Genomic DNA, 23,237 nt, shown 5'->3' with positions numbered 1-23,237 from the left:
AGAGAGGCTGAAGGTGTTACTCATTAAATGAGAATAAATAAGTCTTTATTCTTAATAAAGTGTTTGTATTGACTTACTTGTAATATTCTCATAATTGTTTCAAATATAAATTTTGGGTTATTAAACACTTGAAAACAGAATTTTATGTTAAAGTGTTTGTAATTACTTAAAATTATGTCATAATCAGAAAAATTGGATATTTTGCAAAAAAAGTGCATTAAAACATCACAAATTAATAACAGTTTAAACTAAAATATTATAAAATATAAAACTAGACCAAATAAAAAAAAATATTAATTAACTATTGTAATTAAGTTTCTATCAGCTAGTACTTCAGATGTCCTTCTTCTCCGGTAAAGCTGGAGGTTTGTGAGGATGATAAGTGCTTGAGGTATTTGTTGCGGTCATCGCCTGCAACAGCTGCGGTTGTAGGTTGAGTAGTGGCTCCATTCACAATTGGTGGCACTTGCTGTACCCCATTCTCAGTTTTCACAGTCGTGGTTGCGGTTGGGGGCGACTGTATATGCCTTCTTGCTAAATATAAACATTTTGATTCTGCAAAAACCAACTGATTTTAGAACCTTAGAAAAGAAAATTGCTTCAATGAGTAGTGTGTGAAATGAAACAACAGTACCTTTTAGTTCTGCATAAGATATAAGACGACTGAGGCAATCTCTTAATTTGGTTAATACCGCTCTCTCCTGCTCTGCGTAGTTCTGCGACTGCCACTGTGAGTTTGTTCTGCAGCGACCGGGATCTACCGAACCGTTAGGTTCAGATGCAGCTACCATGAATATAGTGTCTTGTTCATCATCACACATCAAAGCCAAAGTTGCTGGAGATAGAGGCTTTCCTTTGGAGGCATCTGAGTTGGAACCCTCTTGTCCAGACTTATCAGCTTCAGCCATCTCGACATCACCTTGTGAGTTTTCTTGTGCAGCAGAAGCTAAAGAAGTTTCTGTTTGATCTTCAACCCGGTTTGCATTTCTTTTATCTAAAAGTAAAATTCAAAGGAAGATCAATACAGAGCTAAAACCACATCAATACAGAGTTTTTTTTACTCAAAAGTTTCACCTGTTAATGTCTTTGCTGCTTCTCCGGCCACAGCAACCAACACAGAGCAAAGGGCTTTCACATCCTGCGGTTGGATTACATCTGCTAAGAGAGACCTTCAAAAGCAATACAACATATAAGTCAGTGTGATGCAGCTCTTTGGATCAAACAATATACACTTGTGAAACACCAGAAACTCCACCTATATACAAACTTCGATGGAGCTGCCGGTGAAGATGTATCTTTGGTGGCTTGGTTGAAGGAAATATCTTGACCTCCTTTCCTTCTCTTAGAAGCTGGGGAAGGAGCAAAGCCAGAGGAACCAACAGCGCCAGTAATAGCTGCATTAGCCGCTTGCTGGAGGTAAGCCATGTTGTTGGCATGTTCACCGTGAAACAGAGCTAGTCTCTCCTCGCTTCCCTCAAAGTTTTTGCAGTCTAAGCATTTGCAGTTCTCGGAACAGAGAATGTTCGCTTGGAAGCACTCGCAATACTTCTTAAGGCATCCTGACTTCTTGCAGTTGCATCCTTTGTTGTGTTTCCCTAACATCTCCTCCTGCAAAAATACAAAATCAACAACAGTCTAAGCATTCTCACAATACCATTGATGATATTCCTTAAACCACTTTTACCCTTTTATCCCTCGCACCACGTGGACTGCTAGCGATTTTGGGCCTGAAGGCATTGGGATTCCGCTCCAGAATAGTTTCCACAGCATCTCGTCTCGCGGTTTCTTTGTCAACGTTGTTGAAACAATTGACACAGTTACAACCGTCACAGTATGTTCCGGTTGCAAAGCATTCACAGTACCTGACAAGATAATAATAGCAGAGTATGTAAGTCTATGGAGGTTCAAAAGTAACGCCTTTTGATCAATGCTAACCCCTAAAAGATGAATGGGGCGGGCTTACAGTTTCAAGCAGCGGGAGTGTTTACAGTTGCAATGCTTCTTCTTTTGAGGAGTCCCGTCTCTACCTTCCACAATAGGTCTTGGTCTAGATATTGGAGATTCCTGCTTTCTGCCCAAAAAAATTAAAAATTCAAAAACACTTGGACAAAACCAATCAAACTAGTTTCACTACTAATCAGTCTAAAAGACTGAAGATTTAAACCCCAAATCAAACTTCTGCATATATATATATATACACACCAAAAAGTTCAAATTTTTCTTCACAAAATTCAAAACTTTTCTCAATTAGATACAACTTACGGCGGATTAGACGTCTGTCGTACCACCGGATGAAGCCGCGACGTCATCGTAGGTGTTACAGTTACCGGTGAAGGAACGGAGGGAGCGACGAGGGGTTTAGCCGCAGTGGGAGCAGGTTTAGACAGCGAATGTTGTTGATCTGAACCACCAGTGAAGTGGAGTTGCCTCGCTGGCATCCTCGCAGACTCACCAGACCGACCGTCGTTTTTTGGCGGGAATTCGCCTATTCCGGCGGCGTTACCCATTTTCCAAAACTTTGGAATCTCGCTCTCGACAAAGGACTACACAGAAGATTTTGCTTTCCTAAAATAGAAATGCGACAGATCAGCTCAGAGAATCAATCACACTCAGGAAACCCAGATCCGTAGGGCGCGAAAACGAGAAAGAAATCAGAAACCGAATCGGTTTAAAGGTTGGGACTTTGAATTTGATCCGAGAGAGAGAGAGAGAAAGAAAGTTAGGGTTTTGAGCAGAAGAAGAACAAAACCCGAAGTATCATCGTCTTCGTCCTCCACAGCATATCTCCTCCTCCTCCCTCTTCTCTTTAACATATACTTTTGAAATTTCAATTTTTATTGGACGGTTAGATTCTCATGGGAGTCTGATCGTACGGTTTATGTTAGATACGATGATCCGACGATTTGAATTCATAAAACCTGTCTTCCCACCGTCCGATCCTCTCTTCTTTCTCTAATAAGCGAGAAGAAAGAGGTCCTTTAAGAATAAGCGTATATTTGATTTCGTCCCGGAACTTTTTTTTTCTTGCACAAAGAGCTCTAAATGTTTTTCTAACATTCAAAATTGGAACAAAAGAGAATCTATGGTGTAATACAAGGCCACACAGTTTTTTTTTCTCTTTTTTAAAAATAGTTATCTTATTCAAGAGAGGGCATCAAAGTCCAAGGTTCTCTTACGAGCCTTCTTGGCATACTCCATCTGCTGATTCTTCAACTGGCATGTATTCTTGATACTCATCAACTTCCTTTTTCTTCTGCACATATTTCCTCTTAGGCGTTTTGCTTTCTTCACCCTCAACTGCAAGCTTCTTGGGAGTTTTCAGTTTGGCTTCTCTAACAACTTTTGGTCTATGTTTCTTCCTCTTTGGCTTTTTAGGAGTTTTGATGATAGGCTCTGCAAATGACAATCACCAGATGACAACATCGTTTCAGCAAATTCGTTTCATCTCTTGTCAAAACCTTTTTTCAAAGGATTCTCATAAATAATTTTTTTGGGTCTTTTCAACGACAGTAAGAGCAAAAAACGAAAGAATATAAAGCAGTTTTATCTCTATTTAAAACCCTCATTTACCTTTATCAACTTCAGTCAGGCAGGAGAAAATACTGATGATTCAGTGTTGGCTAGAGCCGGCAAATCTCCAGACAAGTGGCCAAGTTCAACGAATATCCTGCATGCATCACTTAAGCAATTACAGAACACTAATCTTTGAAAAGTTCTGAAATAATTTAGGACAAAATACTTTACCTTTGGCCTGTCTGATTATGATCTGGGTAGATCGGAGCAATTGGCTGCTTGATGATGGGTAAAGATGAGAGAGAAGAAAGCAGCAGCGTTATAACTACATGGGTTCAACACCCATGCAGATTTAACGCTGCTGCTTTCTTCCCTCCCGTCTTTATCCATTATCTACTTCCGTTCTGTCTCTATACACAACAGAAGATGAAAACATAAATAATCAAAGCAAGAAGATTTGCATGTGGAGATCAAAGCTATAAGAGTTGGTTCGGTGGTGGCTCTGAGAGTAGGAAAATAACGCACCGTTTCTCTTCTTAATGACGAAGTTGAGTGAGTTAGAGACGAGGTTACTTTTGAAAATGTAACGCTAGTTATTATAAGTTATGATATTATTAGTTCTTTTGTGTTGTCAACATGATAATGATATATCAATATGGGGAAAACTTAATTCGTGAGACTAAGACCATAGTGATTTTCTTACTTCTCTCATGCAAACTGAGGCAATGCCAAGTGGAAGCGGGAAGCCAAATGTCATATTCCTTTGTTTAGATACCAAGAATGCAAGTTCACCGTGGAGAAACATTACACAAAGTATATACAGTGCTTAGTTTACCAAAAACCTTTTGCAAACGTAATTGTAACGACCCGGCTCTCACTGCACCGGTATAGTAATTGGTTTGATTTTTTTAATTGGACTAAATCAAAATTGATTTACCTTTTCTGTCACACATCGGTTCTCACTATACCAATATAGTAATTGGTTTCATTTTTTCTATTAAAAAAATGATCCTTTTCTGCAAAATGATGGGCAAAATATATGTTAAATAAGCCATCCAAAAACCGCAAAAGGACACCAGATTTTAATTAGTAATTACATATATATCAAAGCCAATTTTCAAAAATGTAATTACAAGTTGGTGGTTTAAGGTAGACAAATTCTGGAAAGCTAAGCAACCCAAGTTTAAAAGTACCCTACTAAACTTCACTTCACTGTCACACCGAAAATAGGATTCGGTTCATTTGATATTCCAGAAAAAAAAATCCATCCGCTGGACAACATTTGTTTGGAGATCAATCTGGGTTTAAAGCCTAAGACATCTCTAAATTATCCAAAAATATACTTGTACTAATTAATCTCAAGACGCAGCTACACCTATAATGCAAGGAATAATACGTGGATGCATGTTAAATTTTATAGCATTTACGTGTAGATAAACTCTAAGCAATTATAAAGATATACTAACATTCGCATACTTTAAACAATTTAGTCATATGAAACAAGTTTCCTTTTTTAAACCGAGAAATTCCATAAATCAGCTTGCACTCGGAAAAATCAGATCTGAAAATTTGATCCGAGAGAGAAAGGGATGAGCTCTCAGAGGGAGAGAGAACGATAGAATTTTGAGCTTTCGATGACGAAGAAGAGAACTAAAAGCTAAATACTGTACTTTGGGTTTTGTTCTTCCACGGTATCTCTCCTCCTATTTCTATACCATATTTTTGAAATTTCAATTTTTCTAGAAATTATATTGGACGGTTAGATTTGCGGCTTTAGGTTTTTCTGTCTCTCCACCGTCCGGTTGTCCCTTCTAAGTGTGTACACGAATAATCAACTGACACATAGACAGACCATTCGTGTCTTCTATACACACGTCTTATCTTGTAAGAGAGAAAAAAGCTCATCGAAAATGTCTTAAGGAAAATTTTATCGATATCTGAAAAGTTTATCAGAATCTAAAAAATATATACATATATGAGAAGTTTTAACAAAAAAAAAAAACTCATCGAAGAATTCTAAGAAAAGTTAATTGGGATTTGAAGCTCATCAACGAATTTTTGGAGCATATGTTTTCTCGCGACGACCAGGCGAGCAAACGACAAACAGTCATCTTCCGGTTGGAAGAGGCGGGACATCAGATCTGGATATGAGTGGTATTGTAGCAAATTTATAAATCTGATTTTTTTGTTGAAAATTTATTGTTTTTTTAACTTTCTGATCATAACTAGTACAATTTGCCATGATTAACAATCAATAGTTCTCAAATCTTTCCTTTTATAATGAAAATATCAAATCAACTATCTAGTTTTATCATACAAAATTTATGGAACTTATTGAATATCAAATTCAAGAACACAAACTCTTAATAAGAACAACCCTCTTATTAATCTATTAAGGATATTAACTCAAAATCTTAAGTTCACAATTTCTCAATCGCTAAAATCCCATAAGTTATGCTACACTCAGCATCTCCTTGTCTCCTTATATCGAGATATCAACTTTCTAATCTTATTAGTTTATATAGATAACTCCTAAACAAACATATTCCCTATTTCTTTCACATTCCAAATATTTTTAGGATATCTTGTTCTACAAGTTTTTTCTTCAAATTTACTTTCAATGTTCTCCCCCATAAATTTGAACATATCTTAGACTTAATTTTATGCTCCTTAATCTTCCAACCATGTAAAGAGTCATCTTAAAACTAGCTAAATCCAAAGAATAAGAAAGACCTTCATGCTTGGCAAATCCAATAGGCATTCATTCTGAGTTGAGAACTGCATATCTTAAGACATGCACAAACAGCACAAATGTTTTGCTGACATTCAAAATTGGAACAAAAGAATCTATGGTGTCAGAGCAAATTTCTAACTGTCTAAACCGAACTCCCAAGACATGCAGAATTCAGCATCATTAAAAGTATTTCACACCCTGTCTCTGCTGCTACGCCTATCAAAGTAACTGTCACGGCGGTAATCTCTGAGCGGTGGTGGACCGTCTCTGAATGGCGGCGATCTGCTCCTCATTGGATGCAATGGTTGACTTCCTCTCATTGGATGTGGTAGTGGACCGTCTCTCAATGGAGGTGATCTGCTCCTCTCTCTTGAATGTCCTCTCCATCTTCCACCACGAGGTGGACTGAGAGGTGGTCGCCTCTCAAAGTGATGAGGGTTTGGAAGTGGCTGATGATGGACCCAGTCAGATGCTATTCTTCTGCTAGGAGGGTACTCAAGGTCTGAGTAACGCACACGGTCTCGGTCTCGTTCTCTGTCTCTCCATGTGGGATGATGGTCAAGTCTTGGTGGCGGGTAGCCACGTGGAGGAGAAGACCTGTAGCCGTTAAAGTCTCTTCTTGGAGAAAGAGGAAGAAGATGGCGAGACGGTGGGGGACTATTGGGACGTGCATAGCGATGCCTCTTGCACTTGAAACACACTTGTCGTCTCGCAAAGTTCAAGTTTCTGCATCTGTATCCATAAACAAACAATAAATGCCAAATGAAATCTAGCAATTTATGCAGAGGAGATCATATAGAGCAAACTGAGCCAAGGATAAACTTACAATGGATCTAGACAATACCAATCTCCATCTCTTGGCTGCACCTTTGGGTTACTGTTTCTGTTCATGCCGTGAGCAGGTTCAGGCCCATCAAAACGACGACCTCTAGCATGGGGTGGTGGTGAATACTCTCTGTATCTCCCAGAAGATTCCCTTCTGCCGCTGAACTCACGGCCACGCGCACCTGAATGATTAAGATGAGAGCCGTGCCTCTGATCTTCATATGGACGACGGGGCGGTGAGGTGGAACTTTCACGAGTTCTATGTCCTAGACAACAACAAAAAAAGTAGTCAGCAGAAGGAAACAGGATCAACTACAGTACGAGAGAATCGAGTCAACAAGTAGTAGAATACTCTCTTCACTAAATCATTAGGGCATATACTAAAATAAGCTATACAATCAATACAGCATCTGTAAACAAGCAACATTCTTATTACACCAACAGCAACCCATGACTTTGCCCAAACCACGTTCTATTCATCAATTTTCAACATATAATCCACAAAACAAAAATCCGACACAATCACCAATCAAGACTTAACATTGTTTTTTCTACAAGACCTAAAGTAGCAAACTAGCAATTCTCGCATCGCAACTACCAATCGTTCTGGAGAATGTAATAAAGACACGAACCGTTGTCGGCATTATGACGATCCGAGCGAGGGAACGAAGGCCGGTCTCGGGAGACCTCGCCGGTGGCGGCGTGGCGGTCAACTTCTCCGTCGTCGCCTCCGGATGGACGCACGACGAGGCTGCTAATATGAGGCGGGTGGTGATGCTGCTGCGTCGTCGTCTGATCATCTCTTTCATTAGACCCCATTTTTCTCTCCGATTGTCAAGGCCCTGTTCCTGAAATCTAGATGTCCGTTTCCGAGAAGAAAAATCAAAAACCCTAGGGGGGAGGGGAGTGAACGATAGAGAAGCTTGGTTGCTGGAAACTGTTAGTTTTGTTTTGCTTGTTTGATCCCTCAACTTTAGTCCCGTTTATAAATCAACCTCTTAAGTTAATTATTTGACTTATTTGTACTACTTCATGGAGTCAACTCAAAGCTATGGTCATTCCTTTTTCTTTGACTCAGAGTCACAATTATGATTTAATTTTATGGTCAATGGCAGAAATTTGCAATTCATGTCAAAAGACATTTAGGATTGCAGTGGATTTCATGACTCAAAGTGTTAGTTCAATGACTACTCCATGATCTTGGCATTTGGTTAATTGAATTACCAAAAAATAAAAAAAATCTCCATGACTACCACGATTGACTTTACTCATGGCCTCGTTAGTAGTCATTTATGTCTCATCCAACAACAATCAACTTTGACCTCACTACTTCATTATGTCTCATTCAAGGATCAACTTTAACTCATGATGAGAGGAAGTTATTACACATGTTATGAATTATTACAAAATTGATAAACGGATAATACAACATCTAATGTAAAAAGTTGAGTAAAAATATAGTAAGACCTTTCTTAGGTTTAATCTTATCTTGTAAACTAAACATAACGCTGTAGTTAGTGAGTTTCTTTAATTGACAGAAAAATAAGTGGTAGACTTACAGGGAATAGTGGGCAAAAATCTTGCAACAAGTTCAAAATAACATTGTTTCAATCACTAATCGAATATTAAGCTCCGGCTTGGTCAAACACAAAGTCCAACACAGAATATTAAGAGTACAGAGCATAAGGAGAGACAAAGGAACTTTAATGTTTGAGATAGCACGAACCGAGTTGGTTCTGTCTCTCTCTACTCATCAGCTTCATCAAACTCAGAATCATTCGTATAGTCACTCTCTGAATCGCTCAGCACATACCTCATTTGCTTCATGTTTGCTCTCTTAGGCCTCGCTGAAGAAGTTTCAGCCGCCACAGTCTCAGCACTCTCCTCATTCTCTTCTTCCTCATTGTTAGTATTAGCCAACCTCCCCAGCACTGAACTACTCTTCTTGTTAAATGATGAAGATCTCATCTTCCTCACTTTCTTCTCCGGAGACACCTCAACAACCTCGGTTGCTAGCTGCTGCTTCTTGCTCGCTGCTGGTGCTCTCTTTCTCGGAGCTGTCGGTGGTTTAGCTACTTTACTCGCCGCCAGCTGGTTTTCTTACTCCTTTGGCTGGTGCAACTTCAACTACCACCACGTCATCATCATCGTCATCCAAAGATATTGATGTTTCTGTTTCTGGGTGTGCTTCTCGACAGATCCGATGTAGGTGTCGGGGCGGAGGAGGATGTGCTCGAGCTGGGACTTCTTCTGGTACATCTCCTCGATCGTATTCCCCTTCCCCGCCGAGGCGGTGGCGGCTCGCGAGACGTTGGCGTTGTTGCTGGTTTGCAGGGGTTTGGTGGCCATGGCGGGAGAGAGAGTTTCTGAGAGGAAAACTGTTGGAGATCGAATTGGGAATCGACGGAAACACAGAGATGGTAAGAGTGAGAGAGAGATGGAAATATAAGAGTGAGAGAGAGATGCAATGGTTGGGGTCAAAATTTCAAATTTGAAAATTGTGGGAGGCGCGGGATGGTTAGGGTTTTTGAGATCTAACGGCTGCGAATGATTATCGAGAAAAAAATATATTATAATTATTAAGCCCAATATAAGCCCAGTTCTTAATACAAGTAGCCCATATTCAAGAAGAATCTAGTTAGCTAATACCACACTCTTAGAGCACGTTTATCGCAGAACCGGAAAGGGAGGTTCTTTCTTTTTTTTCTTTTTCATTTTTCCTTTTCTTTTATCCAATTTAAAATTAAAAAAAAAAAAAAATAGGATAAACCAATCGTGGGCCGCCACGTGCAAGTGGGGCCCACGATCAGGAAAAAACTCAACCAATTTCGTTTCTTCTTCGGGAGACTTTTTTTTTTGGTTTTGACAATATTGTGGGGTCCACTCCTTCTCTCCTCCCTCAAGATACCTCCAATATCCTGCAATAAACATGCTCTTATAGTCTTATATATGTTAAACTAGGACAGGCGGGCGGGTAACAAATAATAGAATTTAATTAAAATGTTAACTTATTTTAACTAACATTAAAAATTTTTATATTTTTATTAAAACAACTTATCCATTATTTAACTATTTATTTTAAAGTTGCAAATTTATTATTTATAAAAAATATTTAAGACTATTATATTGCTTTTGTTTAGTATTTAGTTTAGTTTAACTAAAGTAACAGTTAGATTTAGTATTTAACTTGTTTTTTAAAAAGTGATCATTACTATTTAAGACTATACATGTTTGTTTGAGTTTTTAAAATATATTTGAAAATAAAATTAGTCACTTAATCTAAGCTGCATTTGAATAAACTTACTTTTAAAAAACGTGGTCAGTTTAATTCTCAAACTATGTTAATTTTAATCAAATATTAATAAGCTTAAACAAAATTTTAAAATCTCTAAAATTCAAAACAAAATCTTAAATTTCAAATTTTATTTCATGTTTAAGAATAAAATAACTAAATATCTGATAATATTTTAACATTTAGAAAAACTTAACTCTGAATAGAATAATTAAATTATTTTTAAAATACAGAAAACAAACAAAATCTAAAACTAAAATTGCAACTAATATTATAAAAATTAAAATTATCCAAAATTTAGTTACTTTTATTCTTAAAAGTTAAGATAATTTTTTTTAAAGATATTTTATTTATGTTTTAAAGATTTATTAAGTTCATTTAAAACTTATTATTAAAATGAGGATAGTTCAGGTATTAAAATGAACATAGTTTTTTTTAAAGTAAGTGTTTTAATTAAAATAATAAGTTTAGGTGTTACTGATACCAAAAAAAAGTTGAGATATTAAGAAGGCTAACAATGATCATAATCGTAATATTTTCGCAAAGTTGGCTTTGTTCAAAATAGTTATTTCAAAAGTATAAAAGAATTGTGTTGTGTAAGAAATCAGATAAATGCCACAACTCACATCATAACCTAAAGCTCTAAATGCATAGGAACGAACGATATGTACAAACTATGTTAACATCTTGTTTTAACACAATAAGTCAAACTGTAAATGCTAAAACTTGTACACGTTCCAAATGCGTAAGATCAACATGTACAAAATAAATTAACAACTTCTTTTGCAGATCAAGTTTTTAGTTATGGGGATAATTACTTCTCTCCATCACCCATCGGGCTCCTTCCTCTTCTCCATCTCTGCTTTTCAGCTCAACTTTTCCTTCTCCTCCTGTCTTTTGTAATGCTGTTTTCTTTGCTTTTCTTTCTCGTAATAAGAGGTCACCACAAATCTAGACAACTTTAAAAAGCTTGGTAAAAATCTTAACATTTAACGAAAAGAATGATGAGATTAACTAATGGCCACAAATCCTTTTTAGACCTTGGAAGTTCATATCAGAGACCAGAAGAGAATTCCCAACTCATGTTCCTATTAGTTTATTAGACACCGATAAGTAGCAGACAACATTCAGAGGAAATATGGATACAGCAACAAATTGATCACTAAGAGATATATTAACAACACAACCAGTCTAAAAAACAGAAAGCAAGTCCCAACCATGTTAGTGTTTTCCGGGTGGATGAAGACTAACTTCTTACGTTAAGTCAGGTATACACATAACCAGAAGCTAAGTTCAACTGATCAGTTATGGTAACAAAATAAGAAACACAAACTACAGAAGTTGGAGACATGCCAAGAAAGAACAAAACTGTGAAGTGATCTTACTTGAAGCAACGGCAGGATTGAGTAAAGTCACATCCTCCCTTTTCAACTGAACTACAACTCTCCCAGCTTCCTTAAAATCAAGCGCTTTGTCTATCCGAGAACAATACCCTAAAAAGTCAAAATAATTAGCCCTGCAAATTAAAAAAGATTGATAATTAACAGATCAACAAATTGACACAAAAATCGATTCATCGCCCATAAACGAAAGATTCTGAAATAAACTTTATCAGATAAACAAAAGCTTTAGAATGTCGGGGTTGTTCGTAGCCAAGTGGCAACTGAGCTCTGCCTTCGGACCCTGACGTTAAGGATTCGATCTTTCCTTACCTCAGTTTGAGTTCGGTTCAAAAGTGACCAAAGTTGACAAAAAAAAACAAAAGCTTTAGAATTAAAACTTTGGTAATAAAAAAAACAAATTGAAACAAAGTCGACAAACAAAATTGAAATCTAAAGCAAGCTTGTCTATACACATTAGCTCGCCACTGCGTTTCAAAATTTTAGCTTGTCTTTACATATATTTATATCGAAACCACACAGCCTCTCAATTCAAAGAATGCTTTAAAGACAGATCGTGGGGGGATATAATCAATGGGATTAAAAATGATGTCATAAATCAGATCGTTTCAGGTTGTGAGAAGAAGCACAAAGGTCACCGTCTTACCGCCGCACGAAGACTTCGATCTTCTCGTATTCGATTCAGAGGCGTCTTCATCTTAGCAGGCCGAACGGATATCACGACATCGGAGCCCAATCAGACAAATTACGCCATGAAAGCCCAAACCAACGATTAATGAATGATGTGTTTCATTTAATGTGTCACGTGTTGAATGCTCAGCGATCGAATTTGTGATATGGCGTTCGACGTGTCAACAGGAGGGAAACAACCTTCTTTTATAGTAATAGATATGTTTTCTTCTTCTTTGGTTGTTGATGTTAATCATATTGTGATATTATATTATTTTCGGTTTTTTTGCCAACTTTTCAGTTTTTCTTTGCTTGTATGCTTATAGTATTTTTTGGCAAATGCCTACGCTTAAGGCCTATTAACAGGATCAAAAATGATTCTAACAAAAACAAATTTTGGTTTCAGAAAGTAACAAGATTTGCCCATCAAATTAATAATAGCATTTTGATCCGCTACTATAGCTAACACACATGTGTCTTAGTTTTGAAATTTATGTGTTTAATAAAATATAAAAGAATTAGTTTATTCTTTTTTTTTGCTTTAAGAATTAGTTTATTCTTGCATAAACAAAACTAATAAAAAGGAGAGGCTATGTATATGGTTAGGTATGGTTGAAAGTTGTTTTGCTTGCAGAGTAGTGGCCGATGCAGAGGAAAATATACCACATACCCTAATTAATGTAGTACCATGCATTAATTAATTATTCATGTTCTGTTTCGATTTTATTTTAGACGCTTTTAAAATTTAGGAAACAGTCTTGGCATATTACATTTGTTTCGTAAGCTTTTTTGAAGGTTTTCCAACTTGTAATACTTACTCAAAGACAATAATTGTATTGAAAACAAAAATGAAAGCGCGGTACGTGTCTAGTATGCCCCAACTGCTAAAGATCCCGTGACACTAGCATCCAATAATGATGGCACTAGTTAATCCTAAAAATGCTTTTTCCCGAGCTACATAACAAAGGTTAGAGAGTGATTGATGATTGACTACATTAAATGCGAGATTCACGTGTTCCACCCACCTACCTCTATTAGTTATTACTCCATCTGTTTCATAATAAATGTCATTCTGAACTCATTTTCTTATTACACAAAAAGTGTCACTTTACAATTCCAATGTAAATTATACTAACTTTTAGTTAAAAATTAATTGCAAACTACATTAATTTTATAAATAATTTTATTTATCTAAAATACTATTGGTCAAAGAGGTATAATTAATTACAATTTATATATATTTCAACAACTTTCTTAATTTGTGTGAAAAATGTCACAACGATAATCTTTAAGAAATGGAGGGAGTATTTTTTAGTCATTGGATCAAATCCCAATCTCGACAAGAGAGCAATGTGGTTCTCATCACCAACTACAACACATAAAACCTAATGATTGTACATAACCTTTTCTACATATAAATAAGGCAAAAGTTTATAGCTGTCAAAAAAAAGAAGTTTATAGCTGTTTTTAGCCAATGAACAGAAGACAAGACAGCTCTTATTCATGAAATAGAAAAGGCAGATACATCATCTTATTTTACGTTACATGCTCAGTCTTAGTTAAAATACACATCAACACAACACTTATTATTCTGACTGGACCTTGCTTCCGCGGCGTGGAGGCAACAAACCAATGAACATCACGAGAACATCCACCGCGTTTTCCGCAGGGAGGCTGCCGAAAACGCAGCCGCCTCCGGGGAGATCGGACAAGGCACGGATGACAATGAAAGGGATGTTTTGCTGGGGTACAAACTAGAGAAACGGCGGCTCTTTCCATGTCCACCGCGGTGGCGTTGAAATGGGAGCGGAGAAAGGCAGTTCTGTTGGCACTCTTCTTTCAATTGTTTTGTTTCTAGTCGAAACTAAAGTCGACAGGGGAGTAATAATGTGGTTCTTGTTGGTCAAATATGGTGGTATGGACAATCACGTTTGGACGGCTTAGACGGTGGCCGTATTAGGTAATGAGTTTTGCTCCTATAAATACACACGTCCAAGGTGAACATAAATCGCATTCCAAAATCAAGAAACCATAAGAAGAAAAAGTGTGCAACTGGATTACCAATTTCTAGACTAGCACTGTATGGAATGACTTACACTTATTGATTCCAATTTTTCTAATCATTTAAATGGAATGAAAGTTCAAATATCATTCCAATGATTCCTTTTGGAATAGATAAAAAGTGATAATGTCGTAAATGACTAAAAATGTTTGTAGATAAAGTGGAATGAAATTCCATAATTTTATTCCGTAATTTTCATTATTCTATTCACGCGCATTTCAGTTTTTAAAATTCCTTTCGTTAATACATTTATAGACTTGGCTACCACCTACCAGTTGTGTTACCAAAAAAAAGACTAATTGGCTACCACTTAAATTACATTCCGAAGATATGGAAAATGAGAGAGAGAGAGAGAGAGAGAGAGAGAGAGAGAGAGAGAGAGAGAGAGAGAGAGAGGAGAGAGAGAGAGAGAGAGAGGAGAGAGAGAGAGAGAGAGAGAGGAGAGAGAGAGAGAGAGAGAGAGAGAGAGAGAGAGAGAGAGAGAGAGAGAGAGAGAGAGAGAGAGAGAGAGAGAGAGAGAGAGGAGAGAGAGAGAGAGAGAGAGAGGTTCTTTGTTCAAAAATATTTTTTACGTGTATTTGGGATCGGGTGGAGATTTTTTTTTTGAATTTGGTTATTTTCTTTTATTATAACAAAATAATTATGTATCGTTCTCTCCGTTGTAATTGAAAGATTGCAATTCCTATTATTTTCTTCTAATAAATTCTTCTATTTTGTTTGTAGTTTTTTCTAGAAACCCCGATATAGATAAAACAAAGCTTCTAATTTTGAACCAATAAACAAAGCAGAGCTCTTATTACTGAAATAAAAAAGACAGACACTGATACATCTTATGTTTTACGTTACATGCATGCTCTTTATCAAAATACACATTTTTCTTATTATTCTGACGGAATCTCGCTTCCGTATGGAGGTAACAAACTAACGAACTTCACGAGAACATCCACGGAGTTTTGCGCGGCGAGACTGCCGAAAATGTCAGCCTCATTGGAGACGTCGGAACCGCCGCCGGCCAGATCGGATAGGGCACGGATGACGACGAAAGGGATGCTTTGCTGGTGGCAGATTAGAGCAACGGCGGCGCTTTCCATTTCTACCGCGGTGGCATTGAATTTAGAGCGGAGGAAAGTCCGGTAAGCGGCGTTGTCGACGAAGACACTTGCACTCACTCCACGGTCAACAATGGTTACCTTCGGTGGTCGAGGGAGGCACGTGGTGTTTACGCACTGTGCTAGTTTCGTATCCTGTTTTTGTTTTGTTTGAATATTCATATCAATCCACGTACAGAAGACAATAATTTTTATATAACAAAACAATGTAATAATTGTACTTACGGATTTTTATATATTGATATAAATCTAACAAATCTTTGACCAGGAAAAGAAATGAATATAAACAAATCCAATGAATACTATATTTAGCACTAAACGTACATTTTCGATTTTACTTATTCTATACTCGTGGAATACTTACGTTTGATGGACGACACCTATGACCTATATATGATATCTTTATTTTCTGAATTATATAGTTCGATTTGTGAATGATTGTATAGTTTCCATTAAATTTTGAAATTACTTTTTAGTCAATTATGTCTTAATATATGGAGAACTGGTCACAGACACAAGTAAATGAAACATTGGTCTACAAACCTCAAAATTTAACAAAAAAGTTGTTTAAGTTTCAAATCTAGTAAGGTTAGGTGTAACCTCAAATTTAACAAAAATTTAACAAAACTTTCTTCTTTCTTTTCAAAAAAAGTTTCAAATTTGTAAAAAAAAATCTTTTTATTAAAAATTCTTACTAGATTGTCTACACTTTTAAAAATCACAAAGCCGACTCTTATCTAGGTTACACCTAACCTTAACAAAACGTGTTCTATATATTTTCTGAACAGTATAATAAATGTTTTACCAAAAGAAAATACTAATGCAACTTGGATTCAAAATAAATTACAAGTATTATCAGCAAAACAAACCTCGAGTTGGCGTGCAAGATTCAAGTAAGACTTATCAACAGGAACCCAGAAGACGTGTTCCCGGACTTCCGGGGTTCCGGTGACCGGAAAGATTTCTTCCGGTTGGTACCAAACTCGGTTGAGAACGTTGTCGCTTCCGTTACTGTACTTCGAAAACTGGAGATAACCAATATCACGAGTATAGTCTCCAGGGGATTCCAAAGCTAGTTCATCGTCAATCCCAGCTCCATACCTCTGTAATCAAATTTTCAAATGCATTAAGTATATTAGATACCAAGAAAATATATGCAAGGGAATTTTCCACATGGGAATGTCAACATATATACCTACACTTGGCACAAAAATACATATATACCTACTTTCTATAAAAAAACATTAAACATATATACAAGGTCTATAAAGTTCGAAAAGGTTAACATCAAAATATGATATATGAGGTCCAATATGGATTCTAGAAAGCATGTGCATATGATATATGAGGTCCAATATATCAAAATAACTGTTTTTTTCATACAACCCTACCTGCCAATTCCAAAGACCAGATCGTGTGCCCAATATTTAGGAATAGTGACGTCACCAATCTCAAGGTTAACATCTGCGTTTCCAGCGATTCCATAATGCAACACTCCTTTCAGCCTAAACAGGCTCACTAGTAATTGTGTTGTTACTCCTGCATTAACCTGTTCATATATGTATATATATAATTTAGTGGAATCATATATTAAAAGATTAAAATTCTTTGATATGATATAAAAAAAATTCTTTGATATATATAGGGGGAAAAGAGTTGTATTTGATCAGCGACCGAACCATTCCTAATCCCGTCATCACGATCACCACCCGTTGGTTTGATATGTTTCCAAATCGAAATCTTCTACCTATATAAACCCGATCAGTATCTACATGTGTATGTATATTATAGACATACACATGAAAAATCCTCTTAGTAGTTAATAGACCCCTAATGATATCGTATTTTGAAGTTTTCTTTTTTTTGTTGAGAGATATCCATTTTGAAGTTTTGACGCAAGGAAACAAAAACACTTATTAGCTACGTACATACAAGACTGCGTACAAGCAAGCATAATAATAAATAGTTCAAAAATAATGAAGCTATATATAGTTAGATTTGAGAAACATTGTTCCTATAAAAAAAGATTACCTGCAAAATCTATGAAAGGCAAAGAGGGATATGGAACATAAGCTTGAGAAGCGAGAAGAGGATTAAGCTCAAAGTTATTTGGAGCTACAATCCCCAAATAAGGACCTCTCTTGTTCATCCACTCTATCTTGCTCAAAACTGTTGGAGGGATTTCACCATTTGCTTCTTCAATAACATTTACAATCAACAAAACAACGACAAGAAGACCAATCAAAAAGTATCCCATAGCTTATCTCTCTCACCCTTTCTTTTACGCTTAATTATCGTGATGAGTCTCATATCTCTCCTTAGGTTCCTTTTATTGATGTAATACATGAATATTCTAATGCACACGTAACGATCGTGGACATTTATATATGTTCAGCTTTTTTTTTTTGAAAAAAGATATATGTTCAACTATTGTGTGCCTAGAACCGGAGAAAGATTTTTGGACGTAATGTGATTAGTATGTGTATTAGAGTAAAAATAGGTGAGGGAAAAGGAAAGGATGGAAAGACAGAATTGTGGGGGTAATTACGTTTTTAATCTCTTTTTCCTCTATTTCAGTAACGCCGTATATTCTTTTTGCTTGAGTAATTTTCATCTGAAACATAATCACAAAATATAACTTGACGATGATGACCAAAAAAATAGTTTGTTGAAAGGAAAAAACATAAAATAGTCACATAATCACAAATGGTTACATAGTTATTAATTTATTACGATCTTAACAGAAAAAAAGAAGAGAAAATCAAAATCACAATTGTGATTCTATTTAAAACCGTGGGGAAACATCATTAGGCCAAGCAGCCCAAAACCTCACGTTACGATAATGATCTACTACAGTAATATTTTCATCCTAATTGATTTGATTTTGGTTTGGACGTTACGGCTATTGAGCTAAATATGGGCTTAATGATTTGATAGTTTAATTACTAAAATAGATGTTCAATTTTTTTCTGACAATATGAGCTAAATACTTGCTTACATATTTTGATAGTAGGATATGCTTTCAAGGTGTACAGTTACTTACAAAAGCACATGAAGTAAGTTGTCTGATATAGTATTGAGTTAGAGTTGAAAGAAGAATTTAATTGATAAAAATGTTTATTTCCAAAACTAAATAAAAGAAGCTGGGGGGTCTTCTGCGAAAGTTGGAAAACATAGGGGTGTAAACACACAATATAAGTAAGTCAATTAATCGCGTATAAAAGCCTTCCTGTTTTAAAGCTCGAATCGATCAGAGTTTAGACGAAATCGGAGACGATGAGTGAGATTGCGAACTTGGTTCCAAAGCCGCAGCAGCGTAAACGGAAATTGGAATCTTCACGAAGCTCAGGAGCTGCTCAAATACAGCGTAAACACAGCTCTCTCTAGCATTCTTTTTTTTTTAATGTTAAATTTGATTGGCATTGATCGAATGGCTTTGTTATCTTCAGGGGTTCGATGTTGATTACTTCTATATTCCTTATGGAGGTGAACTAATCCCTCACATAGTGGAAGACAAGTATGATTATCCATACGACGTTGGCTTGTTTAGTAGACTTGGACTTCACTGTTACAATCTTGAGAAGGGAACCAGCCTCAGATTGGCTGCTATAAACAAATACAACGATGAGCTGAGGTTTACTCGGTGCCTCTATTACTACATAACGTCGGAGGCCATTGACACATCCACCAACTCTCTTTGCGATTTTCAGACGTGTGTTTTCAAAGATTTCCTTCCGGAACATGCGTCCTTTGTCGCACAGACCGAAATCTCCAGACTAAAAGGTTAATAACTAGACTGGTCATATGCTTTATGTTGTCTAGTATTATACTTCCCCAGTTTTCAATAAGTTGTTGGAATATCTGGTTAATTAGTTCCTAGTGGCCCTTGAACTACGTTTTCTGGGCCGGGGAGAAGATGGAAGGAGGAAGGAGTAGACGATTTTTACAAAGGTAAAATGCCCAAGTGGTTGACCAATGATGAGATGGCTGCAATCAGCGATAAGGGGCAGTTTTATGAGGTATGTTTATGTAATACCCCGATTTTCCAAAATATATAATAATAATAAATAATAATAAATAAAGAAATAATCCTGAAATCTCCATTTATTACTCCACATAAATAATGTCAAATCTCCATAAATCCAATAAATAATATTAAATCCAAATAGTATAATAAATCTCAAAATCTCGGTAAAGCACAAAACCGGAAATCTGGAATAGAAATAAAGAAAACGCCCAAAAGCACCAATCCGATATCAATCACTCCTGTATGCCAGGCTCACCTGAAAGAGAAAAGAAAGAGGGATGAGCAACAGGGGAGTCACTCAGTGAGGTATGGGATGCTAACCCGCAAACCACAGACTCAGTACATATCACTACGACTATTTAGGAATAGCTCTAGCATGAACAGACAAGATGCCTAGCACATCACACAAAACAAACAATACGCTGATGGTACATAGCTAGTCCACACACCCTGCTTTCTCCTCATACGGATATACGATATCATAATATGCGTCGATAGTCCAGACATCTCTGGACCCCCGCACTCCACCAATATGCGTCGATATGCAAACGTCTCTGCACCCTGCACCACACAATATACGTCGCTAGCTCAGACGTCTCTGGGCCCCGTACTCATCCACTATGCGTCGCTAGCTCAGATGTCTCTGTGCCCCCGCACTCTATACGTCGCTAGCTCAGATTTCTCTGGGCCCCCGTACTCATATGCGTCGCTAGCCCAAATCACTCTGGGCCCCCGCACTCACCACATAGTCCTTACTATATAACTACACATATACATATATATAATAATCTTTAACATCAATCATTTCACACAATCGTTGAATCCTCTATTATCCTATTTCCAGTTTAACAATCAAAATAATAATAAGCAACCAAGACTTTCAAACATACTCGATTCACAAAGACGGATCATGTTTCGAAACTAGACTTTCAATAATAATAGTACTAAACTAGCTCAGGATTTAACGGAATAGCCCTCACCTTAGCAATAGGCTGGAACGAACAACGGAAATGATCAACTGAGGTCAATAGAAAAACCCACCGAAAGCTCGCCCAGAAATCCGCCGGAAGCTCGCCGGAAACCTCACCGGAAGCTCGCCGGAAACCTCACCGGAAAAATTGACTAGTGACTGGTCGTTGAGTAATTTAACAACCACTTGTCACGCGCAAATAAATACTTTGACTTGATGGGAAAAAGGAGAAGAGAAGGAGTCTCTTATATAGGAGAAAGAAAGAGAGGTAGGATGCTCAAACTTCCAATGTGGGACAAAAAGAATAGAAAGGATTTTGGGTTTTAATTAAAAAAAAACAAAAGGGCCACTGCCATGGATCAGGGTCGTTACAATTCTCCCCCGCTTAATCGGAATTCGTCCCGAATTCCAAAGAGATGAAGAAAGAACGTCCACAGCTTCAAAGAAAAGAAAGATACAAAGTAATAGACAATGAAAACAAAAGAAACTTGGTCTTCACCTGCAGAAGAAAAGAAAACCAGAATCTCTAACGACTAACCAAATGATGCTCGAGAGAAGGGTGCATTTTTTTTTTCCAAAAACCCCCACTCCCAAAACATTGAAAAATCACTGAAATCCGAGTCCCATAAATCGCCGTCCCGGGTCAGAGCCGGGACGGAACCCCGCTCTGATACCAAATTGTAATACCCCGATTTTCCAAAATATATAATAATAAATAATAATAAATAAAGAAATATCCTGAAATCTCTATTTATTACTCCACATAAATAATGTCAAATCTCCGTAAATCCAATAAATAATATTAAATCCAAATAGTATAATAAATCTCAAAATCTCGGTAAAGCACAAAACCGGAAATCTGGAATAGAAATAAAGAAAACGCCCAAAAGCACCAATCCGATATCAATCACTCCTGTATGCCAGGCTCACCTGAAAGAGAAAAGAAAGAGGGATGAGCAACAGGGGAGTCACTCAGTGAGGTATGGGATGCTAACCCGCAAACCACAGACTCAGTACATAGCACTACGACTATTTAGGAATAGCTCTAGCATGAACAGACAAGATGCCTAGCACATCACACAAAACAAACAATACGCTGATGGTACATAGCTAGTCCACACACCCTGCGTTCTCCTCATACGGATATACGATATCATAATATGCGTCGATAGTCCAGACATCTCTGGACCCCCGCACTCCACCAATATGCGTCGATATGCAAACGTCTCTGCACCCTGCACCACACAATATACGTCGCTAGCTCAGACGTCTCTGGGCCCCCGTACTCATCCACTATGCGTCGCTAGCTCAGATGTCTCTGTGCCCCCGCACTCTATACGTCGCTAGCTCAGATTTCTCTGGGCCCCCGTACTCATATGCGTCGCTAGCCCAAATCACTCTGGGCCCCGCACTCACCACATAGTCCTTACTATATAACTACACATATACATATATATAATAATCTTTAACATCAATCATTTCACACAATCGTTGAATCCTCTATTATCCTATTTCCAGTTTAACAATCAAAATAATAATAAGCAACCAAGACTTTCAAACATACTCGATTCACAAAGACGGATCATGTTTCGAAACTAGACTTTCAATAATAATAGTACTAAACTAGCTCAGGATTTAACGGAATAGCCCTCACCTTAGCAATAGGCTGGAACGAACAACGAAAATGATCAACTGAGGTCAATAGAAAAACCCACCGAAAGCTCGCCCAGAAATCCGCCGGAAGCTCGCCGGAAACCTCACCGGAAGCTCGCCGGAAACCTCACCGGAAAAATTGACTAGTGACTGGTCGTTAGGTAATTTAACAACCACTTGTCACGCGCAAATAAATACTTTGACTTGATGGGAAAAAGGAGAAGAGAAAGAGTCTCTTATATAGGAGAAGGAAAGAGAGGTAGGATGCTCAAACTTCCAATGTGGGACAAAAAGAATAGAAAAGATTTTGGGTTTTAATTAAAAAAACAAAAGGGCCACTGCCATGGATCAGGGTCGTTACAGTTTACTTCATCTGGTTGATTGTGTTTGATTTATGAGATATCTGATTTACTCATGGCTTCACAGTTGCAAGAATCAGACTTGCAAGGAAATGAGTGGCTTCATATGTATGCTGAGTTTGCTTTCTACTCTACGTGGATGGCACATGAGGTAGGTTCTTCTTTAATCGAGTGGCTTCTCATGCAAATCACTGATGGGGTGGGAGTTTTCTTGCCATAACTTTTAGTTTTTGTGTATTGTAGAGTAACCTGAGGCCATTTCTACCATTGGAAATCAAGAAGGTAATAATACAAACTAAGGAAGAGTCGCAGCCATGCATGAAGCTCAAGGCCAACAATGCGATATTCTACATTGTCTTCAAAGGCAATGGTGATCCCAGTGGTGCTCCCGTGGAGTACCAAGCGGTTGTAAGAAAGACCATGGATGGGAGTCCTGGACATATTTGCTTAGAAGTCGACTGCTTGGCCTACAAGTCCAGTTGAAAGAAAATTTTCTTCTGAGGCTAATAAAATTTGATGTGTTATCTTTTAGTTTTATCAAAACTGAATAATTAGTAGTAGTGATACTATTGTGTGTCAAATTCAGAGAGACCAATCAAATGGCAATTTTTTTCTAAAATGCAT

At 37.2% G+C, this 23,237-nt stretch overlaps 3 protein-coding genes, 1 long non-coding RNA gene and 2 pseudogenes across 6 annotated transcripts; 2 read left to right on the top strand and 4 right to left on the bottom strand.

Annotated features, from left to right (window-relative positions):
* Positions 1–181: 181 nt before the first annotated feature.
* LOC108851806 (protein tesmin/TSO1-like CXC 5) lies at positions 182–2,801 on the bottom strand (annotated as a pseudogene).
* Positions 2,802–6,231: 3,430 nt separating this feature from the next.
* On the bottom strand, positions 6,232–8,155 carry LOC108853875 (pre-mRNA-splicing factor cwc22-like). Its single transcript, XM_018627332.2, has 3 exons — positions 7,705–8,155; positions 7,074–7,338; positions 6,232–6,979 (listed from the first exon to the last, which is right to left on the bottom strand). The coding sequence occupies exons 1-3, from the start codon at positions 7,889–7,891 to the stop codon at positions 6,439–6,441; spliced, it is 993 nt and encodes a 330-aa protein (XP_018482834.1). The 5' UTR covers positions 7,892–8,155; the 3' UTR covers positions 6,232–6,438.
* A 2,733-nt stretch (positions 8,156–10,888) lies between these two features.
* On the bottom strand, positions 10,889–12,783 carry LOC108853309 (uncharacterized). 3 transcript variants are annotated; one of them, XR_008944337.1, is made up of 3 exons: positions 12,411–12,783; positions 11,750–11,880; positions 10,889–11,323 (listed from the first exon to the last, which is right to left on the bottom strand). It is a non-coding gene; the product is annotated as an uncharacterized LOC108853309 (long non-coding RNA). The 3 variants fall into 3 exon arrangements; XR_008944338.1 differs by having other exon boundaries at positions 11,750–11,857; positions 12,411–12,770; XR_001949711.2 differs by lacking the exon at positions 12,411–12,783 and having other exon boundaries at positions 11,750–12,315.
* Positions 12,784–15,271: 2,488 nt separating this feature from the next.
* LOC130510433 (bark storage protein A-like) lies at positions 15,272–17,861 on the bottom strand (annotated as a pseudogene).
* Positions 17,862–18,318: 457 nt separating this feature from the next.
* On the top strand, positions 18,319–23,232 carry LOC130510434 (UPF0725 protein At4g29550-like). Its single transcript, XM_057006734.1, has 5 exons — positions 18,319–18,971; positions 19,054–19,387; positions 19,478–19,623; positions 22,681–22,764; positions 22,857–23,232. The coding sequence occupies exons 3-5, from the start codon at positions 19,561–19,563 to the stop codon at positions 23,094–23,096; spliced, it is 387 nt and encodes a 128-aa protein (XP_056862714.1). The 5' UTR covers positions 18,319–18,971; positions 19,054–19,387; positions 19,478–19,560; the 3' UTR covers positions 23,097–23,232.
* Positions 18,881–19,392, top strand: LOC130510429 (UPF0725 protein At4g28920-like). The gene is made up of 2 exons (XM_057006725.1): positions 18,881–18,901; positions 19,054–19,392. Exons 1-2 carry the CDS (start codon positions 18,881–18,883, stop codon positions 19,390–19,392), a joined length of 360 nt encoding a protein of 119 aa, XP_056862705.1.
* Positions 23,233–23,237: the final 5 nt, after the last annotated feature.

Source organism: Raphanus sativus, chromosome 4, assembly GCF_000801105.2.
Source record: "Raphanus sativus cultivar WK10039 chromosome 4, ASM80110v3, whole genome shotgun sequence".
Taxonomy (NCBI): domain Eukaryota; kingdom Viridiplantae; phylum Streptophyta; class Magnoliopsida; order Brassicales; family Brassicaceae; genus Raphanus; species Raphanus sativus.
This window is presented reverse-complemented; position numbering and strand designations above follow the sequence as displayed.